Source organism: Mobula hypostoma, chromosome 6 (assembly GCF_963921235.1).
Source record: "Mobula hypostoma chromosome 6, sMobHyp1.1, whole genome shotgun sequence".
NCBI lineage: Eukaryota > Metazoa > Chordata > Chondrichthyes > Myliobatiformes > Myliobatidae > Mobula > Mobula hypostoma.
This window is the reverse complement of record NC_086102.1, coordinates 12719341-12740659: the sequence shown is the minus strand read 5'-3', so window position 1 is coordinate 12740659 and position 21319 is coordinate 12719341. Positions and strand designations below refer to the sequence as shown.

Sequence of the window (21319 nt, the reverse complement as noted above, 5' to 3'; positions counted from 1 at the left end):
TATGATGTTCAGTGGACATTGGGACTGGATCCGTGACGTTCAGTGGACAGTGCGATTGGTAATGCAATTGGATCCGTGGCATTCAGTGGGATTGGACCTGTGACGTTCAGTGGGATTGGTAACGCACGTGGATCTGTATCAGGCAACATTGCTCAGCAATGTTTTCAGAAGTTTTCTGATGACTCTGCCATAGTTGGATGCATCAGCAAGGGAGATGAGGCTGAGTACAGGGCTACGGTAGGAAACTCTGTCACAATGTGTGAGCAGAATTATCTGCAACTTAATGTGAAAAAGACTAAGGAGCTGGTGGTGGACCTGAGGAGAGTTAAGGTACCGGTGACCCATGTTTCCATCCAGGGGGTCAGTGTGGACATGGTGGAGGATTACAAATACCTGGGGATACGAATTGACAATAAACTGGACTGGTCAAAGAACACTGAGGCTGTCTACAAGAAGGGTCAGAGCCGTCTCTATTTCCTGAGGAGACTGAGGTCCTTTAACATCTGCTGGACGATGCTGAGGATGTTCTATGAGTCTGTGGTTGCCAGTGCGATCATGTTTGCTGTTGTGTGCTGGGGCAGCAGGCTGAGGGTAGCAGACACCAACAGAATCAACAAACTCATTCGTAAGGCCAGTGATGTTGTGGGGATGGAACTGGACTCTCTGACGGTGGTGTCTGAAAAGAGGATGCTGTCGAAGTTGCATGCCATCTTGGACAATGTCTCCCATCCACTACACAATGTACTGGGTGGGCACAGGAGTACATTCAGCCAGAGACTCATTCCACCGAGATGCAACACAGAGCGTCATAGGAAGTCATTCCTGCCTGTGGCCATCAAACTTTACAACTCCTCCCTTGGAGGGTCAGACACCCTGAGCCAATATGCTGGTCCTGGACTTATTTCCTGGCATAACTTACATATTACTATTTAACTATTTATGGTTCTATTACTATTTATTATTTATGGAGCAACTGTAATGAAAACCAGTTTCCCCTGGAATCAATGAAGTATGACTATGACTAAACCCTCACTTCTTTTCTTCTTTGTTTTCAGTCCATCAAGCCAGCGGGGTCCAGATGCGAACTTCAGACCATGATGTCGAAGTGAAGGAGCATGGCAGTAAGTGTTAGGCCGAACCGGTACGGATCTCTGGGCTCGAGTTTGCGCTCTGCTGATTCCCGGGTAGGAGCCAACTCCTCACCAGCCATTGTTCTGAGCTCCAGGGGCCCCTCTCCTCGTCAGTCTGTGACTCATTGACAAAGATTATGGGCAATTGTCCCAATCTCTCTTTACTCCACACAAAAGAGGCCACTTAACCCATCGAGTCCATGCCTGCTCCCAGGGAGGCAATACCATGAGGTCATTTCCCCACTCCCTATTCTCCGTACATCCATATTCTGCGCTCCCTTTGCTGTGCATACTCCCCCTTCTTGCCGCCCATTCTGGATCCAGGTTGAGCAATCCTACTACTGTATCCTTTACCCTTTTCCCCTTTCCCTCTCCAGTTTCCTTTTCATAAACTCTGTCTGCGCTTCTCACTGCCGCAGGAAAACAGCCAGTGTAAATGTCCCACCCCAGATATTCTCTCTTTTCCTCCCTCTTCCATCGGGTAGAAGGTAAAACAAAAAAGCCCTCAATGCACATACCTCTGGGCTTCTGTCCCACCGTTAAGTCACTACTGAATTGTCCCCTTTAAAGTTCAGAATTGCGGGGAGTTTTGGATACAGCTCAACAGATCACAGGAAGCTACCTTCCCTCTGTGGATTCTGCTTATTATCTCGCTTCCTCGGTAAAACAGCTAACATAATCAAAGACCTCACCCACTTTGAACATTCAATCTTCTCCCCTCTCCAATTTGGAAAAGATACAAAAGTCAGAAAATACTAACCACCAGGCCCAAGGACAGTTTCCATCCACTGATATCAGACCATTGAACAGCCCTCTCCTACAGTAAGATGGATTCCTGGTCTCAGAATCTACCTCGTTGTGATCTTGCGCTTTATTACTTCCGTGCACTGCACCTTTTCAATACCTTTTACACTTAATTCGGCATTGTCGTTGCCTGGCGCTTGCAGGGTCATAACTGTTCCTCCCGCCTGATGGTACTAACGAGGAGAGAGCACGGCCTGGTTGGTGAGGGTGTTCTGAGGTGCGTGCTGCTTTCTTGTGGCGGAACTCCATGTTAGTGTGTTCGACAGAATATCATCATCATCATCTTGTGCTGTGTCGTATGACGTGGCCGATCATGGTCTTGTCCATGACCACGGTTGTTCTCTGCAAATTTTTCTACAGAAGTGGCTTTTCTACAGAATTGCCTCCTTCTGGGCAGTGTCTTTATGAGATGGGTGACCCCAGCCATTATCACAGATTGTCTGCCTGGCGTCAGTGGTCGCATAACCAGGACTTGTGCTCTAGGTTTTCAACATTTCTATGTCACAATACAGGCCCTTCGGCCCACAATGCTGTGCCGGACATGTACTTACTTTAGAAATTACCTAGGGTTAGCCATAACCCTCTTATTTTTACCCATAACCCTTTATGTACCAGCTGCTCATACGACCATCTATCACCTGCTCCCATGGTTTTACGTGTCCCTGATCAGGGTTGGGGGGTGTAAGCAGGTGCCTCACCTTGCCCGAGGAAGACCTGCAGGCTAGTGGAGGGAAGGAGCATCTGACACTTTCTTTAAGTGCAGATAGGATTTCAAAGAAGACACGTAGCATTCTTGTCTTCATCATTCAGGGCACTGAGTTTAAAAGTTGGCATGCCATCTTACCTACAGGAAAGATGTAAATAAGATTGAAAGAGTGCAGAGAAAACTTACAAGGATGATGCCAGGACTGGAGGACCTGAGTTATAAGGAAAGATTAAATGGGTTTGAACTTTATTCTCTAGAGCATAGAGGAATGAGGGAAGATTTGACAGTGGTATACAAAATTCTGCAGGGTATTGATAGGGTAAATGGAAGCTGGATTTTTCCACTGATGTTGTATGAGACTACGACTAGAGGTCGTAGGTTAAGGGAGAAAGGTGAAATGTTTCAGGGGAACATGAGGAGAAACTTATTTACATATAGGGTGGGTGAGGTGTGGAACGAGCTGCCAGCGCAGGTTGTCCATGTGATTTTGATTTCAACGTTTAAGAGAAGTTTAGTTAGGTATTTGGATGGTAGGTGTATAGAGGACTCTGGTCTGTGTGCAGGTCAATGGGACTAGCCAGTTTAAATGGTCTGGCACGACTAGATGGGCTGAAGGGCCTGTTTCTGTGCTGTACTTTTCTATGCCCCTGTGTTGCAGCTATGTAAAAATTTGGTTAGGCCACGTTTGGAATATTGTGTACATTTCTGCATGACTCATTACAGGAAGGACGTGGAGTCTATAGAGCGAGTTCACCACGAGATTGCCTCGATGAGAGAATTTGGACTGTTTTCTCTGAAGTGTCAGAGGCTGAGTCGGGGGGTGGTTGGGAGGTCAACTTGATTAGAGATTCTGCAATTATAAGAGATGTACACTCAGTGACCATTTTATTAGGTACAAGAGTGAAGAGTGGAACCCGGTGTGGTCTTCTGGTACTGTAGCCCACCCATTTTAAGGTTCCACATCTTCCAAGTTCAGAGATGCTCTTCTGCACATCACTGATGTAATGTGTGGTTATTTGAGCTACTGTCGCCTTCCTGTCAGCTTGAACCAGTCTGGGCATTCCCTGACTTCTCTCATTAACAAGGCGTTTTCACACACAGACCTTCTGCTCACTGGATGCTTTTGTTTTTTGCACCATTCTGTATGAACTCTCGAGACTGTTATGTGTGAAAATCCCAGGAGATCAGCAGTTTCTGAGATACTCAACCACCCAACTGGCATCGACAATCATTCCACAGTCAAAGTCATGCAGATCACAGTCTTCCCCATTCTGATGTTTGGTTCGAACAAGGCTCAGCCTCTTGACCATGTCTGCATGCTTTCATGCATTGAGATGTTGCCACACGAGAGGCTGATTAGATATTTTCATTAACGAGCAGATGTACCAATAAAGTTGGCACTGAGTGTAGATATGGTAGTCAGTCTTTGTTCCATGGTGTAAAAGTCAAATATTACAGGCCACAGCTTTAAGGTGAGAGAGGAAAGTTAAAAGCTCATTTATAAGGCAATTTTCGTTGTACACAGTGAACGGTTAGGGGCCTGGAACAGGTTGCCAGGGGAGATGATGGAGATAGATATGACAGCAAAGTTTGAGAAGGATTTGGATGGGCTCGTTGACAGGCAGGGAATGGAGGCAGAGGGATTACATGCAGGCAACAGACTCAAAATGCTGGAGGAAGTCAGCATGCCAGGCACCATCTAGGAAAAGAGTACAGTCGAGGTTTTGAGCCGAAACCCTTTGGCAGGACTGAAGGAAAAAAAGCTGCAGAGTAGATTTAAAAGGTGGGGGGAAACACCAGGTGATGGGTGGAACCTGAAAGGGGAGGGATGAAGTAAAGAGTTGGGAAGTAAGTTAGTGAAGGAAACAGAAGGCTATGGAAGAAAGAAAAGGGAAAGGAGCACCAGAGGAAGTCGAAGGGTGGACAAGGAGATAGGTGGGAGAGGGTGTTATGCGAGGCATTAACGGAAGTTAGAGAAGTCGATGTTCATGCCAACAGGTTGGAGGCTACCCAAACGGAATATAAGGTGTTATTCCTCCAACCTAAGTGTGGCCTCATCACGACAGTGGAGGAGGCCATGGATAGACATATGGGAGTGGTGGAATTAAAATGGGTGGCCTCTGGGAGATCCTGCTTTTTCTGGTGGACAGCGTAGGTGATCGGCGAAGCGGTCCACCAATCTACGTCAGGTCTCGCCGATTATATAGGAGGACACACCGGGAGCATCGATAAGTGCCGGGAGATCAGTGGGAGGGACAAATGGACAAGGGAGTCATGTAGGGAGTGATCCCTGTGGAAAGCAAAAAGCAGGGGTGAAGGGAAAGATGTGCTTGGTGGTGGGATCCCATTGGAGGTGGCAGAAGTTATGGAGAATTGTGTGCTGGAAGCGGAGACTGGTGGGGTGGTAGGTGAGGATAAGAGGAACCCTATCCCTGGTGGAGTGGCGGGAGGATGGGGTAAGAGCAGAGCAGACGTGTGTGAAATGGAAGAGATGCAGTTAAGATCAGTGTTGACGGTGGAGGAAGGGAAGCCCCTTTCTTTGAAAAAGGAGGACATAGTCATAGTCATACTTTATTGATCCCGGGGCAAATAGGTTTTCGTTACAGTTGCACCATAAGTAATAAATAGTAATAGAACCATAAATAGTTAAATAGTAATATGTAAATTATGCCAGTAAATTATGAAATAAGTCCAGGACCAGCCTATTGGCTCAGGGTGTCTGACCCTCCAAGGGAGGAGTTGTAAAGTTTGATGGCCACAGACAGGAATGACTTCCTATGACGCTCTGTGCCGCATCTCGGTGGAATGAGTCTCTGGCTGAATGTACTCCTGTGCCCACCTAGTACATTATGTAGTGGATGGGAGACATTGTCCAAGATGGCATGCAACTTGGACAGCATCCTCTTTTCAGACACCACCGTAAGAGAGTCCAGTTCCATCCCCACAACATCACTGGCCTTATGAATCAGTTTATTGATTCTGTTGGTGTCTGCTACCATCTCCTTCGTCCTAGAATAAAAAACCTCATCCTGAGAGCAGATGCGGCAGAGGGGGAGGAAAATTGTTTTCCCCAGTCCTGCTGAAGGGTTTTGGCCTGAAACATTGACTGTACTGTTTTCCTAGATGGTGCCTGGCCTGCTGAGTTCCTCCAGCATTTTGTGTGCGTTGCTGGGATTTCCAGCAGCGGCAGATTTTCTCTTGTTTGTGATTGGATTACATGCAGGCATATGGGATTAATTTAATTTGGCATCATGTTCGACCACAGACATTGCGGGCCATGGGGCCTGTTCCAGTGCTTTTCTGTTGTCTGTTCACTGCCCACCTGAATCCCACTCCCCGGTTTTCGGCCCACAGTATCCTGAGTTGCGGCCCGTGGTATTTTAGGTACCGGCCTTTGGAATCCTAGTTACGGCCCTCAACCATGTCTGTGGCTTCACCCCACTCTCCTGACAGAAGTTTTGAAACCTACAATTTTCTCCTCTCCCACCTATCTCCGCGGGTAAAAATTCTTCTCTGAAACAAATCTACGTTCCTGACTTGGCCTTATTGCTAAGAAAAAGTGATTCCATCTGTCTATTCTACCTCATTATTTTGTGCTCTCTTGATTAAATCTCCCTTCGGCCTCCTCCATTCTGAGAGAAAACAATCCCAGCTATTGCCTTCATCCCTGGCAACATCCCTGGAAACCACCTCCGCACCTTCCCCTCCGCTCTTGCAGGCCTCCTGCGGCCTAGTGTGCTGGATGAGCTGTTTCTTTAGCTAAGCGTCACATTGTAAGACACGGCTCCTTTCCTTTGAGGCGAGGATTATTCAAAATGCTGCTGAGTTAGCAGCTGATGTTGCTTTCTCACAGACAGTAACTGGACAGGAGTTCAGCAGCCTGACCCAGAGTGGAAAAGCACTTTCATACCCGTTGTCTTGGAGACCGTCCAATTCCTGTCTCGGGGGGAAAGTAAAATAGAAGGGGGAGTGACAAGTCGGTGGGGGATGAGGGGTGAGCGTACAGCCAGCTTTTGATGGAACAATCTCTGAAGAGGTTCGGCCTGAAATTGTTCAGGGTAGGTGAAGGGGTAAGTGAGAGAGGAGGGAGGGAAAGGCCGGGAAGGAAGCACATTTGAATTTTTCCTGTCTGTCTGCAGACAGATGTTACTCTAGTTTGAAAGGAGTGGATTTACAAAGAATTCATTCAAAACGTTGCTGTCTGGAGGTAGTTTGTACTGTGTTCGCACTCCTTCCTCTCCTTCCCCCCCCCCCACCTCTCCTGCTCGTGGGCTGACCTAACTTGAACTTTACTCTCACATTTGACCTCCCAAACGAGCTTGCAGGGAGGGCATAGAGGGCGCAGAAGCGGTTTACCAGGATGCTGCCTGGATTAGAGAGTACGTGCTGTTAGGAGAGGTTGGGCAGACTATAAGGACCCTGATGAAGACTCACGGCCCGAAACATCAGCAGAGACTGGGAGGAGACCCGATAGAGGCTTATAAAATTTTCCGAGGCATAGACAGCGGATGGTGCATTGCAGCTGTTAAGTACCCCCTGTGGAGTGCTTTGGATTGTTTTATATCAACATAGAGTTTATTGTCTTGCCGTTGGATGCACAAGCCCATATGTGTACAGGTGTAATGAAAAACTTACTGGAAGCACCATCACAGGTACAGCTCATCGGGTACACAAGGGGAACACCAACTAAACAGAATCGGGTTTATTATCACAGTATCGTGCAAAAGTCACCTCAAACCACCCCCCCCCCCCCACCCTGCCCCAGGATGCCCTGGTTTAAAACAGCAGGCTGATGGACCCTTCAGCCTGTCTCATTCAGGCTGACCAAGGTGCCTTCCTGGACCAGTCCCATTTGCCTGCATTCGGCCTCTGTCCCACCGAGCTTTTCCAAATGAAATCTTGAAAACCCCGTTGAGTACGGTACCTGTCCACTCAAATGTTCCTCACAAGACAACCTCAGTATCCATGGCAACAACCCAGTGAAGCTTCCCAGAACATTCTCCAGTGCTACGTAGCTTAGCCCATCCTATTGTATTATTTTGTCAAGGGCTTGGAGCGGGCTTTGGACTAAGTCTTTAAAATAGGCACTGAGCCCCTTACAGAGTTCAAAGTACAAAATGTTACTACCTTGGAAATCATTTTCTTGCAGGCATTTACAGAACAAGAGATCTAAGGTGTCCTTGAATGTGAGTCAAAGACCTCCATCCTCCAGGATATGTCATCTTCTCATTACTACCATGAGAGTGGAGGTACTGGAGACTGAAGGTGTCCACTCAGAACAGTTCCTGATTCTGATGTGGGTCTCTGTTGTGGACTGAGAATGGGAAGGGGGCCGGGAGAGGGGAATCATGGCTGGGAAAAGGGGAAGGGAGCAGGGAGCACCAGAGAGACATTCTGTAATGGTCAATAAACCAATTGCTTGGAATCTCATGACCTTGCCTGGTGTCTCAGGCTGGGCCTGCCACACCGCTCCCATGACGCTCCATCCTCGCCATTCCCAACATCCTTTGCTTCTGCCGGATCTACAGACTCTCTCTCCACATTGACAAATGTGGTTGTGCAAAAGACTTGGGCACCCTAGCTCTACGTATCTTGCTGCAAAACAACAAATTGAATGATGTGTCAGTGATAATAATCCAGATTCTGCCTGTGGGTTACAGAGTCAGTTCAGAGTAATGGCGAGTGAGGTTATCCCCGCTGGTTCAGGAGCCTGATAGTTGTAGAGTAATAACTGTTCCTGAACTTGTTGTTGTGGGGCCTAAGCCTTCTGGGTACCTCCACTTTCTGTAGCCTTTTCTGCTTTTGGGCATAAGTGTTTCAATGATGCAACGAGCCAGGACACACTCCACAATCCATCGCCTGTCTTCGTGGTTGGTTATTGTTTCACTGGATGGTAAACGAGCAACAATTCAGGGTCGATGCTAAAGGTCAAAGTGCAAAGGTTAGAGGTCACATTTGGGGAACCTGGAAGTCGACGCCTAATGCCTGAGAATCCGGAACCAGGGACCGGATGTAGGAGCCTGGAAGTGGCCTGTCCCGGGGTAGGAGGCCGGTCTGTGCGTGTGGGTGGGTCAGTGTGTGGTCGCGGGGAAAATGGCTTTGCTTGGCTGTTGTTTTAGAGTTTGTTTTGCTGTTGTGTAGTGCTGCCGAACATGGTGGGCATGTTATTTTGGTGCCACGTCCAACCCTGAGATTCATTTTCTTCCGGGTAAATTCATTAAACTCAATAGAGTCAATGAAAGACCACGCCAGACAGGATGGACAAACAACCAGTGTGCGAAAGACAACAAATTGTGCAAATACAAAAGTGAAAAAAGAAAATAAATAAGCAATAAATATCAAGAATGTGAGGTGAAGAGTCATTGACAGTGAGTCCATGGGTTGTGGGAACAGTTCAGGAATGGGGCGAGTGAAGTCATCCCCTCTGGTTCAAGAGCCTGTTGATTGAGGCGTAATAACTGTTCCTGAATCTGGTGGTGTGAGTCCTGAGGTGCCTGTACCCCCTTCCTGATGACAGCAGCGAGAAGAGAGCGTGGCTTGATGATAGATGCTGCTTTCCTGTGACAGCGCTCCATATAGTTGTGCTCAATGGTGGGGAGGGCTTTACCCATGATGGACTGGGCCATATCCACGACTTTTTGTGGGACATTTTGTTGAGATGCTTGCGGGCTGCCCCTAGCACATCCCTAAGTTGGTTAATGCAAATGACACGTTTCACTGCAAGTTTTGAGGTACATGTGATAAATGAATCTGAATCTGTTCCATATCAGGGAAAACAACCCTGTCCTAGTTTGCCCAACCTCTTCCTGTAGCACATAGAACATAGAAATCTACAGCACATTACAGGCCCTTTGGCCCACAATGTTGTGCCAACCTTGTACCCTACACTAGAGACTGCCTAGAATTTCCCTACCGCATAGCCCTCTCTTTTTCTAAGCTCCATTACCTATCTCAAAGTCTGTTAAAAGATCTTACTGCATCTGCCTCCACCACCGTCACTAGCAGTGCATTCCATGCACCCACCACTCTCTGTGTGAAAAACTTACCCCTAATGTCCCCTCTGTACCTACTTCCAAGCACCTTAAAACTATGCCCCCTCGTGTTAGCCATTTCAGCCCTGGGAAAAAGCCTCTGACTATCCACAGATCAATCCCCCTCATCATCTTATACACCTCTGTCAGGTCACCTCTCATCCTCCATTGCTCCAAAGGGAAAAGGCCAAGTTCACTCAACAGATTCTCATAAGGCATGCTCCCCAATCCAGGCAACATCCTTGTAAATCTCCTCTGCACTGTCTCTATGGTATCCTCATCCCTTCTGTAGTGAGGTGACCAGAACTGAACACAGTACTCTAAGTAGGGTCCAACTAAGGTCTTACATATCTGTAACGTTACCTCACGGCTCTTGAACTCAATCTCATGGCTGATGAATGCCAACACACCATATGCATTCTTAACAATATCCACCTGCGCTGCAGCTTTGAGTGTATTATGGACATGGATCCCAAGAACTCTCTGATCCTCCACACTTCCGAGAGTCTTCCCATTAATACTATATTCTGTCTTCAAATTTGACCTAACGAAATGAACTATTTCACACTTACCTGGGCTGAACTCCATCTGCCACTTCCCAGTTCTATATCCTGTCGATGTCCTGCTGTGACGTCTGACAACCCTCCAGACTATCCACAACATCCCTAACCTTTGTCAGCAAACTTACTAACTCACCCTTCTACTTCTTCATCCGGGTCATTTATAAAAATCACTTAGAGGAGAGGTCCCAGAACAGATCCCTGTGGAACACCACTGGTCACTGACCTCCATGCAGAATACAAACCATCTGCAACCACCCTTTGCCTTCTGTGGGCAAGCCAATTCTGGATCCACAATGCAAGATCTCCTTGGATCCCATGCCTCCTTACTTTCTGAAGGAGCCTTGCATGGGAAACATTATCAAGTACCTTACTGAAATCCATATACACTACATCCATTGTTCTACCTTCATCAATTATATTTTGTTACTTCTTCAAAGCATTCAATCAGACACTGGAATCCGGAGCAAAAAACAAACTGTCAGAGGGAAAATTTGCCAAGAGCAATCATTATCAAAGACCATGATCACCTATGTCATACGTGATGTCCTGCTGTAACATCTGACAACCCTCCAAACTATCCACAACGTCCCCAAGCTTTGTATCATCAGCAAACTTATTAACTCACCCTTCTACTTCCGGGTCATTTATAAAAATCACTTAGAGGAGAGGTCCCTGAACAGATCCCTGCAGAACTCCACTGGTCACTGACCTTCATGCAGAATACGAACCATCTACAACCACACTTTGCCTTCTGTGGGCAAGCCAATTCTGGATCCACAAAGGAAGTTCTCCTTGGATCCCATGCCTCCTTACTTTCTGAATGAGCCTCGCATGGGGAACCTTATCAAATGCCTTACTGAAATCCCTATACACAACATCCACTGTTCTACCTTCATCTATGTATTTTATTACATCCTCAAAGAATTCAGTCAGGCTCGTAAGGCATGATCTGCCTTTGACAAAGCAATGTTGACAATCCCGAATCAGATTATGTCTCTCCAAATGCTCATAAATCCTGCCTTTCTATAATTTCCTGGGTTATCTCTATTCCCTTTCTTGAACAAGGGAACAACATTTGCAACCCTCCAATCCTCTGGTACTTCTCCCATCCCTATTGATGATGCAGAAATCATCAGCAGAGACTCAGAAATCTCCTCCCTCACTTCCAACAGCAGCCTGGGATGTATCTCGTCCGGTCCCAGTGACTGATCTAACTTAATGCTAAGTTAACACATTTCTCGACACGTGCCGGTGATAATAAACCTGATTCTGATTAATGCTTTTTAAAAGCTCCAGCATGTCATCTTTCCTAATGCTTATATGCTCAAGCATTTCAGTCCACTGTAAGTCATCCCCACAATTGCCAAGGTCCTTTTCACCAGTGAATACTGAAGCAAAGTATTCATTGTGGACATGGTGGAGGATTACGGATACCTGAGGATACGAATTGACAATAAACTGGACTGGTCAAAGAACACTGAGGCTGTCTACAAGAAGGGTCAGAGCCGTCTCTATTTCCTGAGGAGACTGAGGTCTTTTAACATCTGCCGGACGATGCTGAGGATGTTCTACGCGTCTGTGGTGGCCAGTGCAATCATGTTTGCTGTTGTGTGCTGGGGCAGCAGGCTGAGGGTAGCAGACACCAACAGAATCAACAAACTCATTCGTAAGGCCAGTGATGTTGTGGGGATGGAACTGGACTCTCTGACGGTGGTGTCTGAAAAGAGGATGCTGTCCAAGTTGCATGCCATCTTGGACAATGTCTCCCATCCACTACATAATGTACTGGCTGGGCACAGGAGTACATTCAGCCAGAGACTCATTCCACCGAGATGCAACACAGAGCGTCTTAGGAAGTCATTCCTGCCTGTGGCCGTCAAACTTTACAACTCCTCCCTTGGAGGGTCAGACACCCTGAACCAATAGGCTGGTCCTGGACTTATTTCCATCTGGCATAATTTACACATTATTATTTAATTATTTATGGTTTTATATTGCTATATTTATACTCTATTCTTGGTTGGTTCAACTGTAATGAAACCCAATTTCCCTAGGGATCAATAAAGTATGTCTATCTATTAAGTACTTCCACTATCTGCTCCAACTCCAAGGACACGTTTCCACTATCGCACCTGATTGGTCCTATTCTCACACAGCTCATCCTCTTGCTCTTCACATACTTGTAGAATGCCTTGGGGTTTCCCTTAATCCTGCTTGCCAAGGCCTTCTCATGGTCCCTTCTGGCTCTCCTAACTCTATTCTTATCCTTTCTGGAAACCTTGTAGTTTTCTAGGACTCTATCAGTAACTAGTTTCTTGAACCTTTTGTAAACTTTTCTTCTTATCTAGATTTTCTACAACCTTTGGACACCATGGTTCTTTTACCCTCCCATCCTTTCCCTGCCTCAATGGGACATTCCTATGCAAGAACGCCAAGTAAATGTTTCTGGAACATTCGCCACATTTCTGCCGAGTACAGATGTTCTCAGAGGCATTTCCCTGAGAACATCTGTTCCCAATTTATGCTCCCAAGTTCCTGCCTAATAGTATCATATTTCCTCCTACCCCAATTAAATGTTTTCTGTAATTGTCTGCTCCGATCCCTCCCCAGCACTATGGTAAAGGAGGTAGAGTTGTGATTACTACCCCCAAAATGCTCTCCCACCAAGAGATCTGACACCTGATCAGGTTCATTTCCCAATACCAGATCAAGTACAGCCTCTCCTCCAGTTGGCTTATCTACATATTGCATCAGGAAACCTTCCTGAACACACCTAACAAACTCCACCTCATCTAAACTCTTTGCTCTAAGGAAATGCCAATCAATATTAGGAAAGTTAAAATATCCCATCACAGCAACCCTACAATTATTACACCATTCCAGAATCTGCCTCCCTATCTGCTCCTCGATGTCCCCGTTACTATTGGAGGGTCTATAACAGACACCCAGTAGAGTTATTGCCTCCTTCCTGCTTCTGACTTCTATCCACAATGACTCAGTAGACAATCCCTCCATGACTTCCTCCTTTTCTGCAGCTGTGACACTATCCCTGATTTGTAACGTCACCCTCTCCCCACCTCTTTTGCCTTCCTCCCTCTCCCTTTTGAAACATCTAAAGCCCGGCACATTCAGCATCCATTCTTGCCCCTGAGACATCCAAGTCTCTGTAATGGCCACAACATCGTAGTACCATGTATTGATCCACGCTCTGAGTTCACCTGCCTTGTTTATAATACTGCTTGCATTAAAATAGACACATCTCAAACTATCAGGCTGAGTGCATCTTTGCTCTAACATCTGCCTATCCTTCCTCACAAACTCCCTACACGCTGCCTCTACTTGTGGTCCAACCGTCTCATCCTCTGTCTCTTCACTCTGATTCCCACCTCCCCCCAATGCAAATCTAGTTTAAACTCTCCCCAATAGCAGTAGCAGACCTCCCTGCCAGGATATTGGTCCCCCTCGGATTCAAGTGCAACCCATCCTTTTTGTACAGGTCACTCCTGCTCCAGAAGAGGTGCCAATGATCTAGAACTGTGCATCCTTGGCATCCTAACTACCTAAGCATCCTAAGTTCATGTATGTTGGACTGTTCGATATGGCGAGCAAGTTGTTGCCCATGTAGCAAGCTCCTTCTCTCCATGCAGCTGATGAACCCAAAGGACCAGTGGAGACCAACGCAGTTTGGCACTAATAGCATTGCAGGAGTTGCCAGTCAGTGTTGAACTCAACATAGCAACCCCAATTCTCTATTTTCTCCCACATTCCAAAGGTACATGGATTCGTAGGTTTATTGGCCACACGGTGTAATTGAGTGGTGTAGCTTCATTGGGCTGGAAGGGCCCTGTTACTGTGCTGAATCCTGAAATTAATAAATAAGTAACTACAAAGTTCTCTCAGAGGTCAGCATCAGTCAGGGACGACCATGGATGTTGCATAGAAGAGAGAACATAAAAATCTACAGCACATGACAGGCCCTTCGGCCCACAATGTTGTGCCAACCATGCAACCTACTCTAGAGACTGCCTAGAATTTCCCTACCGCATAGCCCTCTATTTTTCTAAGCTCCATGTACCTATCTAGGAGGCTCTTAAAAGAGCGGCAGTGCATTCCACACACCCACCACTCTCTGTGTGGAAAGACTTACCCCTGACATCCCCTCGGTACCTGTTTCCAAGCGCCTTAAAACTATTTTCACCTCAAAGCACACAAAATGCTGGGGGAACTCAGCAGGTCTGGCAGCATCTTTGGAAATGAATAAACAGTTGTTTTTTTTAATGCCAAGACCCTCCATCAGAACTGGAAAAGAAGAGGGAAGATGGCTGGGGGGAGGGGATGGAGGACAAGCTAGAAGGTGATAGGTGAAGCCAGGTGAATGTCGGCGGGAGGCGGGGGGTGGAATGAGGTAAGAAGCTGGGAGGTGATACAGGCAAAGGGCAGGAGGAGGAGGAGGAATCTGATGGGAGAGGAGAGTGGATCATGGGAAAAAGGGAAGAAGGAGAGGCACCTGGGGAAGATGATCGGTAGGTGAGGAGAAGAGGTAAGAGGCCAGAGTGGGGGAAATGAAAAAGAGGGAAGGGAGAGGAGAAAAGATTACCAGAAATTGGAGAAAATGGTGTTCATCCCATTAGGTTGGAAGCTACTTAGAATATGAAGTGTCGCTCCTCCAACCTGAGAGTGACTTTATTGTGACAGAAGGGGAAGCTGTGGACCAACATGTCGGAATGGGAACAGGGATAGGAATTAAAATGGCTGGCTACTGGGGAGGTCAGAAATCAGAGAGGCAAAGAGACTTGGGAGTCCTTGTGTAGGATTCCCTGGAGGTTAACCTGCAGGTTGAGTTGGTGGTAAGGAAAGCAAATGGAATGTTAGCATTAATTTCAAGAGCACTAGAATGTAAGTGGAAAGAGTTAATGCTGAGGCTTTATAAGGCATCAGTCAGGCCACACATTGTGTTGTGAGCAGTTTTGAGCCTCTTATCTAAGAATGGATGTGCTGTCATTGGAGAGGGTCCAGAGGAGGTTCACGAGGATAATCCCAGGGATGAAAGGGTTAACGTATGCAAAATGTTTGATGGCTCTGGGCCTGTACTCACTGGAGTTTAAAAGAATAAGAGGGCCCAGGCCGGATGGGCCGATTGGCCCAGTTCTGCTCCTATGTCCCATAGTCTCTGGTCACAGGCTCTGTAACCGAGGAAGCATCTGGGTAACCTTTCTACACCCTCCTTGTAAGCTCGTCAAACGTAAGAGGAGAGTGTCAGTTGGTGGTTGATGATGCAAACACGGTTTTCACTGTACGTTTGGATGTGAAATCGGCCAGCTCCATTGCGGGTAAGAGCCTCCGCAGACGCCTTCGAACGGCGCTGCCTCACAAAGGTGGCATCCATCGTTAAGGACCCCCATCACCCAGGCCATGCCCTTGTCTCATCGCTGGCATCGGGGAGGAGGTGCAGGAGTCTGACACACACTCAGCATCTCCTCCCCTTCATCACCTGATTTCTGAACAGACAATGAACCAATTTACACTATTTCAATTTTCTTTGCTCTCACTTCACCTATACATTAATTGAATTTTTAAAAGTGTGATTTGTAGTTTCTGTTACGATGTGTTGCATTATCCCTCTGCCGCCAAACATCAGATTTCACGACATACTCCAGTGGTGTTAAACCTGACTGGTAAATGAATCTGAAGCTGGAGAACTGTTCGAGGTGGAAGAATACTTTTAACCCTCGCCACCCTGGTTTCCTTTTCTGACCGTTGTTTTCAGCGGCGACCCTGAAGTGCAGTTATGACCTGGAGCAGCCTGCCAAGCCCCGGCTGGAGTGGAAGATGATCAAAGGTCAACAGATCTCCTTCGTCTACTTCAGTGAAGCTCTCAAGGGTACGTGGTGGGAGGGTGGGCCGGGCTGGGACCCTCGGCCGGCAATCGCGGCCCGGCTGTGTGGTCGAGGAGGCGCCGGAATGGACAGTGTGGGGTGGGGGGGTAAAGGGGCATGCGGGGTTGTTGGGGATGAGTTTGTGATGGGGGGGGCTGAAGAGGGGATTAGACCAACTGAACAGGGAGAAAGGGTGGCTGGGGGCCGGATAGGGTGTGGAATGAAAGGTGTCTGGGGTTATGGTGTGAGAGAGTGGGTGGGACTTTGGAAATTGTTGGCTCAAGCTACAGGGTGCATGGGCAGGGCTGGAACTTTCACGGGTGGGGCTACAGCAAGGACAATGGAATACAGTGTTGGAAAATGCATGATAATGCATTTTGGTAAAAGGAACAATAGTGTGGACTACTGTCTAAATGGTTCAAACATCAGAGGTGCAGAGGTACTTAGGAGTCCTCGTGCAAAACACCCAGAACGTTAATTTACAAGCTAAGTCTGTGGTAAAGAAGGCAAATGCAATGTTCATATAGAATATAAAAACAAGGAGCTAATTAAAGGCATCCGTTAGTCTTGCGAAACCATGGATCTGTGCCTGGAAAGTCTTCACTCTCCAGGGCGCAGGCCTGGGCAAGGTTGTATGGAAGACCGGCAGTTGCCCACGCTGCAAGTCTCCCCGTTCCACGACACCGATGTTGTCCAAGGGAAGGCCATTAGGACCCATACAGCTTGGCACCAGTGTCGTCGCAGAGCAATGTGTGATTAAGTGCCTTGCTCAAGGACACAACACGTTCCCTCGGCTGGGGCTCGAACTCACGACCTTCAGGTCGCTAGTCCAATGCCTTAACCACTTGGCCACATGCCCATAAGAAGCTAATGCTGAGCCATTATAAGACACTAGTCAGGCTGCACTTGGAGTATTGTCAACAGTTTTGGGCCCCTTATCTCAGGATGTGTTGTCATTGGCAAGAGTCCAGAGAAGGTTCACGAGGATTATTCCAGGATTGAAGGGGTTAACATATGAGGAGTATTTGGCAGCTTTGGGCCTGTACTCACTGGAATTTAGAAGAATGTGTGGGGAACTCATTGAAACTTACTGAATGTTGAAAGGACTAGATAAGGTGGATGTGGAGAAGATGTTTCCTGTGGTGGGGGTATCCAGAACTGGAGGGTGCAGCCTCAAAATTGAAGGGCAACCCTTTAGGACAGAGGTAAGGAGGAATTTTTTTAGCCAGAGTTGTAAATCTGTGAAATGCTCTGCCACAGACTGTGGTGGAAGCCAAGTCCGTGGGTATATTTAAGGTGGAAGTTGATCATTTCCTGATTGGTCAGGGCATCAAAGGATATGGCGAGAAGGCAGGTGTATGAGGTTGAGTGGGATCCGGGATCGGCCATTGTGGAATGGCGGAGCAGACTCAATGGGCCGAATGGCCCGATTCTGCTGGTATGTCTCACGGTCTACAGTGGGGTTATGAGCGAGGTGGGTGGGGTTGCAGGGCGAGTTGGCGTAAGTACGTGGACAGATAGGGTAATGTGGTAGTTAGCCCAACACTACTGCAGCTCCAGCAACAGAGGTTCAATTTCCACCACTGTCTGTAAGGAGTTTGTACGTTCTCCCCGTGACCGCGTGGGTTTCCTCCGGGTGCTCCGGTTTCCTCCCACAATCCAAAGACGTACCGGTTAGTAGATTGGTTGGTCACATGGGTGTAATTGGGCGTCGCAGGCTCATTGGGCCGGAAAGGCACGTTACCGTGCTGTATCTCTAAAGAAACAAAGCGTAACGTAGACTGGGAGAATGGGTTAGGGTGGCAGAGGGAAGTGTCTGGTCAGGCACTTCGGTAGAAGGAATAAACACGTAGACTGTTTTCTAACTCAGGAGAAAATTCAGAAACCAGAAGACTTTATTACCTGGAGTGTAGGGGAATAAGGGGAGATTTGATAGAGGGATATAGATAGGGTAAATGCAAGCAGGCTTTTTCCACTGAGGTTTGATGAGACTACATCTAAAGGTCCTGGGGTAAGGGTGAAAGGTGAAATGCTTAAGGGAAAACTTCCTCACTCAAAGAGGCGTGAGAGTGTGGAATGAGCTGCCAGCGTAGGCGTGAGATGTGCGTTTGATTTCAATGTTTGGATAGGTACGTGGCTGGGAGGGGTACGGAGAGCTGTGGTCCGGGTGCAGGCTGATAGGTCTGGGCAAATTAACGCTTCACAACAAACTTGAGGGGCTTACATGGACGAGGAGAGTTTGGACAAGGCTGGGCTCGTGTTCTGATATGTCAGGTGTAATTTTATTGTGATGTCAGAGGTCACTGTTTTTACAGAGAGTGGTGGATACATGAAACGCACTACCGGGGTGGTGGGAGAGACAGATACATTGGGAACATTTAAGAAACTCTTTGGCAGGCACTTGGATGATACAAAAATGGAGGATTATTTAGGAGGGAAGAGTTAGATTGATCCTAGGGTAGGTTAAAAGGGCAGCACAGTGTAATGGGTCGAGGGTCCTGTCTGGTGCTGCAATGCTTTATCTTCAGATGAGGGGGGGGCTCTTTGGTGAGGGGTCTTGACTCTCCTCATTGTAGGGAGGTTGTGGAAGCTTTAGAGAGGGTGCAGAGGAGATTTACCAGGATTAGAGAGCGTGTCTTATCAGGGTAGATTGAGTGAGTTTGGGCTTTTCTCTTTGGAGAGAAAGAGGATGAGACAGGTGTATAAGATTATAAAAGACAGAGAGGACAGTCAGCACCTCTTTCCTGGGGAGGCCTGGCTAATACCACAGAGCGCCCTTCTAAGGTAGTGGAGGAAGATCTGGGGAAGAATTCAGGGGTAGATTTTTTACACACACAGTGGTGGGTGTGTGAAACGCCCTGTCAGGGGTGAAGGTAGATACAGATACATCAGGGATGTTTGAGACTTTGGAGAAATGGAGAGTTTGGGGCTTTGGCCGAATTGACCCCAACGCATTTGATGCGATCCCACTGCACAGCCGCACCTCTGGTTGTCCGTGGAGTGCAGCAGCTGACCAGGCGCTTTGGGAAAGGCAGCTGGTTGATTTCCTCCAGGGTTTATTTCTGCCTCTCTTCCCCATTCCCAAAACTGCCTCTCACTACCTCTTTACCCCCCCACCCCCTCTCCCTCCCTCCTGCTCACTCAACACCCCTCAACACAAATCACACTCTCCCCCAACAACCCTCCCTCTCCTCCTCCTCTCTCCCCCACCTCTCCCTCTAACCCCATCTCTCCCCCCTTCCCAACCCCTCTCCACCACTCTCCCCCCACCCTCCCCATTCTCCACCATCCCCAGATGAGTACAAAGACAGGGCGAAAATCACCAGCACCGGCATGGAGCTGCGCAGTGTGACTCGGGAGGACACTGCCACCTACCGCTGTGAAGTCACCGCCTCCGACGACCGGAAGACTTTTGCGGAGGTCTCCATCAAGCTCATCGTCCTGGGTGAGTGAAGTCTGGCTGAACCGTCCCAGGGAGGAGGGAGGGTTTGGTGCTGTCGGCGACGAAGGATGGAGAGGAGGGCTTGAGGTTTCTGTCTTAACGCCACCATTTCAAGTTTGATTCTGATTGTCTCTGAATGGCAAAGGTGGCTCGGAGGAACCAATATGGGAGGGGGCTTCCGCACGCAAAATGCTGGATGGATTCAGCAGGTCAGGCTGCGTCCACGGGGAGGAATAAACGGTCGACGTTTCAGGCCGAGACGCTTCACCAGGACGCTGCCTGAACGTCAGCTGCTTTTACTCCTCCACAGGCGCTGCCTGATCTGCTGAGTTCCTCCAGCATTTTGTGTGTCGCGCAGTGCTTCCCAAAACCTGATGCGGGATCAGGGATCAATTCCCATTGCTGTCTGTAAGGAGTTTGCACATTCACCAGCTGCCCTGGTTTTCTCCCGCTGACCAAAGGCGAATGGGTTTGTGTTAGTGTGGGCATTCAAAGGTTCAAAGTTTGTATGCGGTATACAACCCCGAGATTCATCTTCCCCCAGACGGCCACGAAACAGAGGAACAAAGAAAAACATCAAACCCTGCCCCCCAGCCCATGCGCAAAAAAAAAACAACAAATCGCACAAACAGCAACAGAAAAAGAGGGCATTTCTGCCACATTGGCGGCAAAAGCACGGCGACACTTGCATCCTGCCCAGCACGTCCCTCGCTGATTTGATCTGGCGCAAGCAACGCATTTCACTGTATGTTTCAACGTACATGTGAGAAATAAAACCAAGGTGATCTGACCCGGTCTGAGATTTCCAGCATCTGCAGCACCTCGTGTGTTCGTGGAGAGAAGGTTTGGGTCCGGAACCGAGGACAGGCTGGTCTGAGTGAAGCCCCTCGGGATGTCAAAGAGATTTCTAAATTATAGGGGGCATAAGTAAGGTGAAGGGTCACAGTTCATTCTCTAGTCTGAAACTAGAGATGAGAGGATTACGGTGAAAGGGGAAACATTTAAAGGGAACCAGAGGGGCACAGTAGCGTAACGGTTAGCGGATTCGCTTCCCAGAGCTAGCGAGATCACCAATGTGGAACAGTTTCTGCCGCTGTCTGTACGTTCTCCCTGTGACCGTTTGGCTTTCCTCCCACATTCAGCGACAAGAGGGAGGGTCAGTGAGTTGTGGACAAGCTCTGTTGGCTTCCTCTTTTTTTTTTACTTTTTTCACGCAGTGGGTGGTGGGCGTATGGAACGAGTGGGTGAGGCAGGTACAGTTAGCACTTAAGGGTCGTTTGGACAGGTCCATGGATAGGCAAGGGATACAAGCCAAATGCAGCCAAGCGGGAACTAGTTTCGGGGGGGGGCGGGGAAGCTGGGTCAGAATCAATGAGATGGGCTGAAGGTCCGGTTCCCATGCTACGGGGCTCTGACTCCAGGGCAGATTCCCTCCCCAGATGGGAGTGGATGAGAGGTGGGATAAGGCTGAGGACCACTTCCTCAAACAGAACAGAGTTGACGGGATGAATGGCCTCTAACCAACTCAGGGTGGAAGTTGAGTTTATTGTCATATGCACGAGTACCTGTGTGTACGGGTGCAATGAGAGATTTAGAGCAGCATCACAAGATATAACATCGTATAAGCATCATTCAGGAGCATAAACATAAACCATACACGTTTCTTGTATTGTGGCCCACAGAGCGAAGATGCCTGTGCGTGGATTTGTTTAACGTGTACTTGGATGTTGCACTCCAAGAAGCACACGCTATTAAACACCAAAAAAC

General features: G+C 48.0%; 1 protein-coding gene across 1 annotated transcript in view; it reads left to right on the top strand.

The window, feature by feature from the left end:
* LOC134347825 (junctional adhesion molecule B-like) overlaps window positions 1-21319 on the top strand; it is a 106962-nt gene that overhangs the window by 52459 nt on the left and 33184 nt on the right. Inside the window, exons 2-4 of the mRNA XM_063050287.1 lie at window positions 1056-1121; window positions 16002-16115; window positions 19406-19555. Coding sequence (XP_062906357.1) covers window positions 1056-1121; window positions 16002-16115; window positions 19406-19555 — 330 coding nt within the window. The remainder of the gene's footprint in view (window positions 1-1055; window positions 1122-16001; window positions 16116-19405; window positions 19556-21319) is intronic.